Here is a 12,942-nt window from a genome sequence, read left to right as displayed (position 1 = left end):
AAGGTCGTAGCCCTGCAGGTGTGTGCACGTCTCTAACTCCTCTTGTTTATTCCCCATGCTATGTGCGTTTGCATAGAGGCATTTATGTTGGGTACCTGATGAAGATGACTTACTGCTTGGAGTGGCTGGAATTCCTTTGTGCTGCTCTTCAGGTGATCTTCTGCTGACTTGTGTTCCTTCTCCAGGCTCTGGGCATCTATTGCTGGCTCTGGCATCAAACTGCTAGGAGTGGGATGGATTGAGGTTCCCCTCCCCTTTACATTACTGTGTAATGGTGATTGAGTGATACTGAAGATTTATGCATGACTAAAGCTATGACACTGTAAACAGAAATGGGGTTTACAGAAATTAAAAATAAATTCTGTCCAGATTGAGATGAACTAAAAATTGAAAAATTCTTAGTTAACAGAGATTATCAGCCTGATGACCAAAAATACCAGTCTTCTATTCTAGCTTAGCATTAAGATCATGAAGACAATAGGAAATGGATGGAAGAAATATAAGCAGAATGTAGCCAATGTGGGTACAGTGGTTTTATCGCAGTCTACGAAGAAGAGGAGAGGGAACTTTAGCAGCAGCACTTGGTATGAGACTGAACAGGACTTTTATGCTCAGTTTTTTCTTCCTCAGCTATATGCATCAGTGGTGGAGGTAGAAGCGGCAAAGCCCTCATTTCTGATGCTCGGCACGACTTAACCTTCTCAAGGGTTCACTAGAGTACTGTACACATCAGCTGCTGCTCAGGGAAACAGAATGTACTTTAAATACAGACTATCTCCAGTCATCTCCATGGGAAGTAGGTGGTGTTTTTCTTGTATGCACAGTTGTGTGCAAAGTTCTCTCAGCTATTTCCTATTTCCTCCTAAAAATAGCAGTGACTGTTTCTTTATCAAAGAAGTTGGTATTACGGGATTTATTATAGTAATTCAAGGAATTTCTTTTTATCTAAGGGCTTTTATCTCTGGGCTTTACAAAGTGTTCAAAGGACATTAATTGTAAAATTTACTTTTGGTTTACTTAATTTTAAACTCTATTTTAAATAACCTGTAGGGTTTTTTTTGATGGTTTTGGGTTTTTTTACTAGGCCTCATGGTTAAGTAATGTCATACAGACATACCAGAAAGGGAAGAGCCATACAATCTTCAGACGTCCTTCTATATCTGTGATTGGTGAAACTTCTTTACAAACTTAGTCAAAGGTATAGAATAATGTGTGTCCGTCCAGCGAAGTGCAGGGGAAAAAATTGAAAGCTCAGGAGGAAACATGTTAGCAGGGGTGCCCCATGTTTTAAGATAGCCCTTGATAAAACAACTGAAGTAAGTATTCCTAAAGGAAGGAGGTACTTCTATTCTAAGTAGCTATCAATAACATTTTTACTTAGGAGCCTTTATTGTTTACTGGATATCTAGAAAAAAGGTAAATAATAGAGGTAATACAAGTGTGTTCTTAAGCTGCTCAGGCATAGGCACATATGTCCTGGTACAGAAACCTGTTCCACATGTGCCACTTATTCCAGATATTCTCTTTGCTTTAAAAGAGATCTTTAGTTTGGCATCATCTTTTTGTCAGTCAGAGACCTTACACATAGGGAGAGGGTAAGAAATTCTAACTACAGTTCTCACAGAAGGGCCAAAGATAGAATCTGTTTCCCGTTACAGAAGCTTCTCTGGTCTAGCCCTGCTCCTCCATATACTTCACTGAGGCCTGTGAGTACCCGGTGCCCTCCCATGGCTTGGAGAAAGGTGTTTTCATAACTCAGGAGGGATGATGCATGTCTTAAAATATGCAGAATGATAAACTGCCCCCTGAGGCAAACACTGCTGTTACGTACAATTGAAGAAAAGCTAAAAGGGGATCTAGGCAGTACATTATCAAATGAAACTACAACAAAAAAATGGAAGAATTTATTTTCAAAAAGTACATCAGTGATTTTATTTATCTGAACTGGAGAGTTATATAATGCAGTATAAGATAACCATTTATTATACATGCTTGGAGTTAAAAAGGGGCATCTCTGCATTCTGAAAGCATCATTGCTGAAATAAAACCCAGTGGAAAGATCACCTACTGTTGTATTTTTATTATTAATTTGAACATGGCAGAAAAATGTTGATATTTACAGAATAATATAAAAGTGCAAGGCTGCAGGAAATGGCATAATTATTCCCAAAGTTCAGGCTAGGAGTAGGAATAAAGGAGTCTTTTCAATATTTTTCCATCTTTCCAACTATTTTTTGGTAAGGAAATAATATTTAATTCACAGATGCAGGTATTATAACAGGTTTTACATGAATGAAAAGATAGTATCATAGACTGTGAAGATGAAAATTGAAATGAGCAGTGTTTCCCATCATAGTCTAGATAACACTGCAGCAATACAGCAGGAAAAAGTAATGTAAAGGTATGAGCAAAAACTAGACCCTACATTAAATAAAACAATTTCACATAGTAAATATCTGTCAGAGTTTCCCCCTAGCACCTCTGTAGCCAACTTTTCAGCCATCATTTATGTGAAAGATGTTTGTGTACTCCCCAAACTAAACAAAAAAAAAGAAACTCTCTTACACTTTGGAGGGAATTTTAGAGGGAGTATGTGTGTGTGTGTGTATTTATATAAATCCATGAACTTCATATTTGTGAAGAGAGAAGACTATTATCTGGGTAAGAAAATGCAAAGCTGGCGTAAGATTTCATGGATTCATAGACTGTTTTTTGTTAGTTGGAACATATGGGTATTTTGTCAGACTACATGTCGGTTTGTCCATCTTTTTCTTGGATATCCACAGTTGCTTCTGGTCCACTCATTCTGGTTGAAATATGTAGCTGGTTTTGTCTTTTCTTCCTCAAGTAGAAATAAACTATACTTCCAGCTCCAAGTATAGAAAAGGGTAGAAGAACGAACAGCCAAATGATGCTGGCGGAAAGTACTTTCTCCATTTTCCCTTCTGTAAGTGGATGAAATGGAATCAACACCTTTGATCTTAAGAGATTTCAGAATCCAGTAATAGATGGTATTTCTTCAACTAAAAGTCAGACAAATGCAATATGTGTGTAGATTTTCAGTTCAACAAGTGGTTTGGTTTTTTTTTACTAACAAAACTAAATAAAATATAATTAAATCTGATCAAAAAGCAGTTTACTTCAGATTTACCTCTATTTCCTATAACTAGATACAGATGAAGTTTATGGACTTTTTATTTTTAAAAACTCTAGAAATACCTAGAAACTATATAAGTATATTCTTCTTGTATTTGAGCATCTCCTTATAAGTCTACTTAAAAGAAAGTATGCTTACCTGTATTTTCTGGTGACATCGCTGTGTTTTCAGGAGCTTTCAGAAGGGAAAAAAAAAAAAAGTTTATTCTGAGTGCTTTAAAAAAAAATGAGGCATTTTAAAGTTCCTAAGTCCAGATGCTCCTGACAGTTCTCCCTAAATCCACCTGCTGATAACAACTGCTCTCCTGAAGAAATGGAGCTAAGCATGTGTGAATCTCTAGTAGAATGCTCTGCTCTTTCATTCCAAGAGCATCTGACCTCCTCAGTCAAGATACACAACAAGACATGAGATTAGAGCCAGATTTCTGTTACTTCTAAAAGTGTTTTCAAATATGTTCATTTCTAAGAAACTGCCTACAGGATCTTTAGTACTCTTAAGGTGTTTTCTGAAACAGGAAAAATTTCCTGAATGTCTCGAGTGTTAGAAATATGTCATGAGCATTTTACTTGAGCTGAAAAGGATCTTCTGTGAGTTTAGCGCCTTCTGTCAGAGACAACCATTCCATGTGGATGTGGTTCCTATGGTAATTGCACTTCCTAAACTTACCAGGTAAGGGAAAGTTGAACAGAAATATGAAGTTTAACCAAACAAAATGTTCGTGTTCTGGACCACTTTCATTTAATCTCAGTTGGTAATCAAACTCATGCATTTTCTTGCAGATTATAATTTTGCTGTCAGGGGAGTACCAGCATTTTATTAAACATGATTCTATCACACTGTAGATAGAGTGCCACAAGAACGTGTGTTATTGTATTGCTCAAATCCATCAGCTCAGAGGACAGTAATGAAAGGAATCACCAATTCCAGCATTTCTACAAGACAGAGTTTTCATTGCACTTATCAGAACAAGATTATTTTTTCTGGAGAGTATATTCAGCTGAAATTAAACAAAACATTGCTTTTGAACTTAGATTGTGAGATATTTGAGGGAAAATTCTACTGAAAACTGGCTTTTTATTAAAAATGAGTGGTCTTTGACCATTCTTTTGCCTAAACATAGGGGTCTGATGTATTCATGATGGCTGCATGGGGCTGATGTTAATTTTACAGGAGTTATGGGAGATGCAGCCTTCTGAGGAGGCAGTCGGAAGCCATGTGAGGCTGCTCAGTATTTAGGCAGCCGAATCCTGCTATTAGGACATATTGGTTTTGCACACAAACCTATAAAGTTTTACAATTTTATGTTATACAATGAAAATACTTTTTCAGGCATTATTAACTTTAATGTATTAGAAATATTACTTACTTTTTGGTTTTTTACAGATATATCCTTTTTTGAAAGAACAGACGTTGGTGTTCCAGTAGCCAGACCGTGCACATACTTCTCCACACTCTTTATGCCTTTTGTTTGAAGGTTCTCCCATTTGCCAGTTAACAAAATCCATTGCAGATTTGTCTGTCCATACCCACTGTCCTAATATTTAAAATGAGCATATATGTATAAAAAACAGGGGTTCAGACAGATAGATAAAATAAGCTGTGATGGGGAAACCAAAAATTTATAGCACAAATAGGTAGTTAAATGTTTCAGTTACATTTCTAAGCGTATGTAAGCATGCTTTGAAATAAACTTCGTATATTTTTTATATATGTGTACTTTCAAGTATACAAAGTTGCTTTCTTTTTAATAGAACATATCATCATATTGTATGATATGATACTGTATGATTAAATATTGAAAATATTACCTCTGTCATCTTCCTTTAGCCCTATCCAAAAGTTCGGTGATTTTCCATGGAGTATCTTAATGGTGTCTGACAGAAAGTTTGCTTCAGTATAGTCTCCTACTGATACCAAATTAGCAGCTGAAAAAATATTAATGAACACATCACAATGTCTCATTTTCTTACAGCTTGTCAATAAACACATACAAGCTATGCAAAAAAATATAAAAGACACTGATTCTTGCACGTAATATTCACTAGTCTCGTTATGGTTATTATATTGCTATATTGTATTTTGAACTTGACTGTGAGCTGTATGGGTACATATCAGCATGAAGACATGGATTTTTGTTTAGCCTTTGGTGTTTTAGAGAAGAAAAATTGCTTTCCTGCAGGTTCAGGAAAAGCACAGGTTGGACAGGTTCAACCACACCCCAGAATGTAATGCAAGTAGACTGAAAGTGGTACATATGATGTAGTCAGCACCATGCATGTTGCCACTACAGCTCTGTCACCCACTGGTGCCTGGGCAGCATTTTTGGCCATGCCTATGTACTGCAGGGGTAGATAGGATGTGTAAGCAGCTGGAGGTTGCGGTCCAGAAGATGTCCAGAAGTTGATTTATAATTGCCATATGCCCTGGCATTACAAATACACAAAGCTGCGTTGGGGTCATCAGGAAATGACCACCTTCCTGGCCTGGCCAATGAGTAGCGTGTAGGCAAAAGTGTAGGAATTTAGAATGTGGACCAATGTCCAAATGCAACCTTTTATTCTGGTTATTAGTGTAATGTTTACTTTTTCTAGTAATTATGTGATTTATCTTTCTACAGAACCATTTCAGGAATTCTGTTGTCACACAGCTGAAAAGTAAAATGCCTTTGCAAAGCTACTTTTTCTCTTTACTCAGTCATAGGTCAGTGTTTTCATACATAGGAGGAAGTGCTGCTAGAAATCCTTGTATTCTCTCTTACAATTAAAAGACTATCACTCAGACATATAGTGCTAATGTATAGGATGTTTCCTATTCTTACACTGAAATGCATGCTGCATGACAGCAATTCTCAGTGAACAGTCAGGAGAAATCAGAAATGTGGAGTAAAGTGTCTTTTCCTCTCCCTGATCCACATGCAGCTCTTCTCTCCAGATCGTAGACAGCAATGGGGGCTGTTCCAGAGCAGAAGCTGCATGGCTGGGTGTGTTTTACTACTTCATGAAAGCTAAATGACCTCTCCATCTCGTTTGTTGTCCAGCCAGTGAGATCCAATTAATAAACTGTGCCCTGGAACTAACAAAGACAACTTTTCTATGAGTTTGTATCTCCTAGTTTACGCTCTGTGTGGATTCCCTCTTGTTTGGGGAAGGGAAAGCTAACCCTGCAGTCTGTGCCTTACTGGGACTCTAAAAGTGTTTATCATCTCCCTACCCAATTACTGATTTCCATAAAACTAGTAGGAACTTCATATTTTTGAGATATCCAAATTTCAGCTGGTATTTGAGATATCAGATGCCTCTGTTTTTGACAATGTTGAGTTTTATTGTGAAAAAGCATGCTCAGAAAAGCAAGCTAAAAATCATTAAGTGTGACGTTTTAAAGTAATTTAAGATTTGCTTAGCAATATCACCCATTATTTTACGTGTTTAATTACAACTTCAGTCTTTCTAAATGAAAACACTCACCTAGTCGGGCACATTCCTGATGAGCTTGAGACCAGCTTTTTTTCCTGGAGGCCTCAAAGTAATAGCAGTGACCATGGAAAGGTATCCAAGATTTGTGTCCTCTTGATTCAGGGCATTTTCCAGGAAGTTGTGGGGGCTCAGTAGGGGCCATTACTGATAAGAGATCAGGTAGTTGGAATCTAGTTATTTTATAAAATTTGTTTTTCCCATTATACTAGTAAGACAAAACTAAACAGACTATGTTAGGTTTGTCATCATAGAAGAAATGAAGCATGTTCTAAAAAGAGCTTGAATGTGGCTTTGATTTTGTGTTTGAGAGCATATTTTGCTTCATATTTATTTATCAAGGTGATTAGGAAGATACACTAGCCTATAAGAAGTATAGATTCTGTCTAATGATGATTTTTGTAATTACTTCAGTCAATAAAATATCCAGGTGGTTTTCTGGCATAAATATCTGCCTAATCAGTTAAAACTACTATTTTTAAAATGTCTTCTGACACTTCAGTCTCATTTTTTGACAGGATCAAAACCTTATAGCAGAAACTGTGATTGTGAATGTAAGTGTTGGTATAACTAAACATGGCTTGCAGGATTTTTTATTAAACTGCATCCTGAATAAATTCCATCATGATTGATAGGATAGGAGGATTTTGGATGAGAAGATAAATGCAGATGGAATGAAAATTAAATGTTCTGCCAAATTACATTTTCTTCCTGTGAGAATTCTACAGTCTATTTCATTCCCTATTAAGGAACAGTCAGCTCTCAAATTAGATTTCCAGATTATTAAAGTGAAAGAGACATTATGTATCAAATCTGAGGATTTTTGTCAAATTATAACATCTTAGAATGTAATTTGGCATGCAATTTTAAATTTTCTAATGATTCAAGATCTTCCATAATGTTGACAAAAACAAGAATATAGCTAAATTGTGAAATCATATTTATACTTATTTCCACAGAAATTATAGACATTTGTGCTTGGAAGGCTCCTCAAGGGGTTATTTACTTCATCCTGTGCTCACAGGTGACATGAAGTTGATATATCATTTCTAACAGATGTTTGTCCTGTCTGTTCTTAGCAACCTGTAGTGATGGAGATTCCCTGATCTGTCTGAAGTATTTATTAAAGGCTTCTGTACTGATAAAGTAGAAGGTTTTCCGTGCCATATTTAAGTCTGTTACTCCTTTCCAACTTATATCAGACATAGGGAAGAATTTAATTCCATTCCTTAGGGCTCATTTTTAATATTTAAAATTGATAATCTGGTTTCTCTTAGTCTTTTGTTTCTTAGTCTTTGGTCCAACTCCAATTATAATCTTTCCTTTTAATTCTTGTTTCCTGGTTATCTGAAAGCCCTAGTTGACTGAGAGCCTTTTCAAACTTTGGTGCCCCAAACTGGATTCAGAAGTTCATCTGATGCCTAATCAAAACAGATCTCATAGCAAGTGAATGACTTTTCCTATTAGAACGAATAGTTAAGAAATTAATGAGTATTCAATCCTTTGTTTCTTAGGCTTTTGGTAATTGTTATTATGAATTGATTTACTTCTGGGAAGAATTCATGTCAATATTTAGAGCTAGTTAGTTAGCTACTCATGTCTTCCTGTATACTAGTGTATAAAACAAGTATTTTTCCAGTGGCTTATTATATTTAGCACAGTTGATAAATATACACACCCTCTAATTAAAACACATATTCAATTGCTTACCATCTGATTTTTTACAGACAGAAAAGAGTTTTTTCTTGCAAGAAGCCGTCTTCCAGGCACCATCAGTGTCTACGTAGACACATGCTAGTGTCTGTTTTGGTTCCCCACTGGACCACTTGCTGTAAACTAATCTCCATCTGTCAATCCATTGATACTTGCCATTGGTCTGGAAGCAAAATCTATATGGTAATTTCAAGGTTGCTGAGAATGACATAGCTACTACACAGGATCCTCAAGAAGACTCTCATGTAACCACTATGGAATCACATGGAATCTAATGGCCCCTTTTTGTGCTTGTAAATGCTAACTGCAACAAAATTTACAGTGTCTGTTATCCACAAATGTGAATGCAGAATGATATTTTTTTCCTGCCCTCCAAAAAGTATCTAACATTAATTCAGAGCATTTTTCAAGCATTGGGAAATGGAAGAGAAAAAAGAAAGGGGGCATGAGAGAAGGCATAAAACTGGGAGACAGGGAAGACATCATGTTGGTACAACCATCCAAAGGTCTGCATGGAAAGTGGGAGCGTGGGTGGGAGTGTTCTTAATAAGCAGCACGGATCGCCATCGCTTTTGTTGTAGTTATCATGACTGTGATTCATGGGGAAGAGTGTAGCATGTCAAAACACACCTACCATCCAAATGTTCACCTTCCCCTGTCATACAGCTGATGTAGACATCTCACAAACAGAAAGAATTTTTTTTTTCCATAATATTCTAACTTCTTAATGGGAGTAATTACACCAATTTTATTTTCAAATGAAAAAATACAGCCATTGGTCAATATGTACCATATCATATAGCCTCCAGATCCCTTTAACTAATTTTTACCCCTGTTTCTGTCCACAACTGTATTTTGCTGCTGCTATCATAAATGAGACTACTCTAGTAGAATGTGTGAGCATAAACATACACGTAAAAACCATTCCTTTGCAGGTCTCAGATGTGCCACCTGAGATACCATGTCACTGATCACTGAGGTACATAAACACATGGCAGGAGGGCAGGATGCATGTTGTTCCTGGAATATCTTTTAGATTAAAATAAACTCAAAATGTGGGAGATTTTACAATTTATATTCAAGACCCTTTAAATGACTCCAAACAACACACAGCATTGTTACATACTGGTTTACGGGAGCATTTCCTTGTGCTAAAGCATGTAAGAGTTCATTAAGATCTCCACTGTATGAGTCTTATTTGAAGAACTCCAGTGTAAATGGGTACTGTACTGATGTAACATGCTGTTTTCAGCACTACACTGGCAGAAATTCCTATAGGTTACAAGATGAGAGCGCAAAGTAAGATCAGGTTCAGTGTCAGCTTGACTACCTGTATGTAATGTATGTGTTCTTACCGCATTGCTGTTAAGACCAATCCACAGAGGCTCTCCATATTCCTGTGCAAGTAAGAACAACAGTGCCTGGCTATATGGGTCTAAAATGCTGGCAAGTTCTGAGGTATTGTTGTTGCAGTTTTTCTGTGCTTCCTCCCAATTCATTTTGGAAAAGGTGACAGAATAGCTAATGCCACCAGAATGGTCAAAAGCGAAGTCCAGCACTGTTGCTGATGACTTAAAGAGTTCAGGATCTGTAGGAATAAGGAAAAAAACCTCCCCAATAACAGTTAAATCTGGAGACCACATATTTGACTTGAGTGACTGAATGACATCTTCATTATTTACAAACCTAGTAGAAAATTGCTAATGGAATGGAACACCTCATTAGATGTTTATAAGTAACAGATAACTTCAAACCAACAGTGAACTTTCTGGATAAAAGAAATACATTTTCAGCTTCTGAGAATTTTGAATCAGTAAATTCACAGTACCTTATATTGCAGAGGTAAATTCACCTCATCAGTCAAAAATAACACACCTACCCTGCGTGTTTTCAAAATGCTCTTTGTGGCTTAGCAGCTTTGTGACTATCAGGTTTATTTGGATAAATGTAAAACTTACCAGCTACGATAATCTATAGATCATTATGAACTTCTGTAATTAAAATGTTTCTGGTTTTTAGCTATTTAATTACCCTTTTAAAAAAAATAATTTTGCTTTCCTAAATTCTGATATTTTATTTATCATTCCCTTCTCCAAAACATTGCTAAATAACACTGGGATGTAAGATGGGCCCTTAGGTTTTACTGGTCCTTTACCTAAACAAAAAAAAAAATAACTGATCTAAAGCATGTTAAACAAGAAAAGTGATTTTAATCCTTGTGTTATAAATTTCAAGATTAGCGATACAGAACTCACCACTATTCTTCTGGCATATATACCCTGTGGACTTATAACACTCCTCATTGTTCCATTTTCCTGTGTCATCAGCATGACCTCTTTTCAGAGAAACACAATCAAACTGTTGGAGTAAGGGAAATAATATGAACACATTGATATTAGAAGTTCTAAAACAAAGTACTGTAACCCCCTGGGTAGTTTCACTCCTTTTTTCTTTGAATTCTGATATTGTAGAGTTTGTATCACAACTCTAGAAACCTTCCTTTTATCCTTTTCTGTCCTTTCTGGCCTCCTCTGTGGTGGCCAGCTCCACCTTGGTACTGTCTTGTAAATCTCTGTAATCTTCAGCTCAGCCTGCTTGTTCATTTGGTTATTTTCAAGGAGACGTACTTGAAAGGCACTGTTATTTTCAAGAACTTTCTGTCACACCTTCTGTCTCGACTAATGAGCAACTATCAGTAAGTTTTTTGAATAAGAATGAAATAAAAATAAATAGAGGTCATGTTTTGTATTTCGCTTGCAAAGCCAACTTTAAATAGTGGTTATTCTTAACAGAATCATCTAAATGATGGTCCTTGACAGAGTTATCACCAGCTCTAGTTCTTAGAATTTCTCTTTCGGCTACACCAGATCAGGTGCTGAGTGCTTAAGAAACTGGAACTTCAAGTTTATTACAACCTGCAACAGCCTACTAAGCTGCCATACAGAAATGTTAGGAACACCTGTTTTAGTGGCTCTTGACTCTCGTTTCTTAAGCTTGGGTAACTTTTTGATGTTATTTCACTCCTATGAAAAGGATCCCCTGGAGGAGATAGCTGTTAGCATCTTGAAGGTGAAGGAGAAAAGTAGAATGTACTTTTGCACAGTCTTTATTTTTTTTTTTTCCCTGCTTGATATTTCTCAGGAGCATTATTAGAGCTGCAGTAAAGTAGAGCTATGTATTGTGCTGTATCGTATATGTCTTCCTGCATGCCTTGGCCAATGGTTAGATGGGCAAGAGCAGAATGAATTGGCTGAGGTGCAGATTAAGCTGGTTGTCTAGAGGTATGATTTCTGGGTTCTCTAGAGGTGTGGATACAAAAAATGAAGGGAGGATGGACAGTGAGTGGAATGACATAGTGTGAAGGGCAAGTTCTGAAAGCAAGATATGGAAATAAATGGAAGAAAGGCAATATGGGTGTGCAAATCAGTCTATATTGGTCTGAATATGTAGAATGCTATTTTATTTACAGCATTCTGAGGTTTAATTTCAGTGCTAGCAGTGGAGAGGGTTTGATTGGTTCAGAAAGTAGTTGACATCTATTGGCCCTTAGCAATTAAATTACAATTTTAAATAGGGAAGAAGTAGAGAAAAGTTGAACTCTTTCCTCTTGCATCCTCTCCTCCTTCCTTTGCAAACACGAGTTAACTTGTCAAACGTGAAAATATTTCCAATGTGTGTTAACTTCTAAAATTCTAATGTTGCATTTACATTTTCTCCAAAATGAACAGCAAATTACTATGAAAAAGAAAACTTTATTCAATCTATCCAAACTTTATTCAATTTTATCCAAAGAATTTGGCAAAATTGCAGCAATGGCGTTTTGTGCTCTGAGATAACTAGAATACTCAAACATTGAAACTTTTTGTCGCTAATCCCAGTGTAAAGGTAGAGGAACAAGTTGGGGAGAAGGCTGAGGCAATGTTTGTAGCAAAGTGAGCTGTTTACTTGAAGTGTTATTGCTCCTCAGATTTAACTTGATGGTAAATGCTAAGTGGTATTTACCTGTTGCAGATTGTGGCCATCTTCTGGATGTAGACTGGGAAACAAAAGGGGTTCTACAAGTTTTGGGGAATCTGGAGCCCAGTTTGTATAGGAGACGGCGCTTCCATCAGTCCAGACAAAGTTGAGTTCGCTGAGTATATCATTCAAACCAATCCAGGGATCATTTGAAACATCCTTCAAATGGTAAGTGAGAAAAGCTGGGAAAAAAGCCAATAGAAAAGAAGATGAACATGTCATGTCATCAGTCAAGACATCATCTTATAAAGAAATCCTTAAGTATTTTGTTTGTTAAAGTCTTGTAAATAAATTTTAATTAGCATTTGATCAGAAATTTACCCAAGTTTATTATTTCAAGGTTATGCCAAGCCTTTGCCTGTGAAAAGTCTCAAAGAATGAAAGTATTTGGAACTATGAAGCACGATTGGAAAGAGGAAAGATACAAAAAACCTGCCTGACCACCATGTTATCTAATAACTTCACTTATTTCAACACTCAGGATGAGCTGATTGACTGATGGAAATGTGTAGCTGTATACAGCTGCAAATGGAAGCCCGGAAATATAGGCAAGGTGAAAATGTGCCTTCCTCTGACATTCTCCTG

At 36.6% G+C, this 12,942-nt stretch overlaps 1 protein-coding gene across 1 annotated transcript in view; it reads right to left on the bottom strand.

The window, feature by feature from the left end:
- Positions 1–2,602: 2,602 nt before the first annotated feature.
- Positions 2,603–12,942, bottom strand: part of LOC103922414 (macrophage mannose receptor 1-like) — a 33,269-nt gene continuing 22,929 nt past the window's right edge. Inside the window, exons 22-30 of the mRNA XM_009330552.1 lie at positions 12,343–12,539; positions 10,596–10,698; positions 9,696–9,928; positions 8,338–8,503; positions 6,622–6,774; positions 4,966–5,082; positions 4,524–4,691; positions 3,296–3,331; positions 2,603–2,945 (exon numbers count right to left, since the gene is read on the bottom strand). Coding sequence (XP_009328827.1) covers positions 2,746–2,945; positions 3,296–3,331; positions 4,524–4,691; positions 4,966–5,082; positions 6,622–6,774; positions 8,338–8,503; positions 9,696–9,928; positions 10,596–10,698; positions 12,343–12,539 — 1,373 coding nt within the window. The 3' untranslated portion in view covers positions 2,603–2,745. The remainder of the gene's footprint in view (positions 2,946–3,295; positions 3,332–4,523; positions 4,692–4,965; positions 5,083–6,621; positions 6,775–8,337; positions 8,504–9,695; positions 9,929–10,595; positions 10,699–12,342; positions 12,540–12,942) is intronic.

The sequence above is a fragment of the Pygoscelis adeliae genome, unplaced genomic scaffold, assembly GCF_000699105.1.
Source record: "Pygoscelis adeliae isolate BGI_AS28 unplaced genomic scaffold, ASM69910v1 Scaffold27, whole genome shotgun sequence".
Classification (NCBI taxonomy): Eukaryota; Metazoa; Chordata; class Aves; order Sphenisciformes; family Spheniscidae; genus Pygoscelis; species Pygoscelis adeliae.
This window is presented reverse-complemented; position numbering and strand designations above follow the sequence as displayed.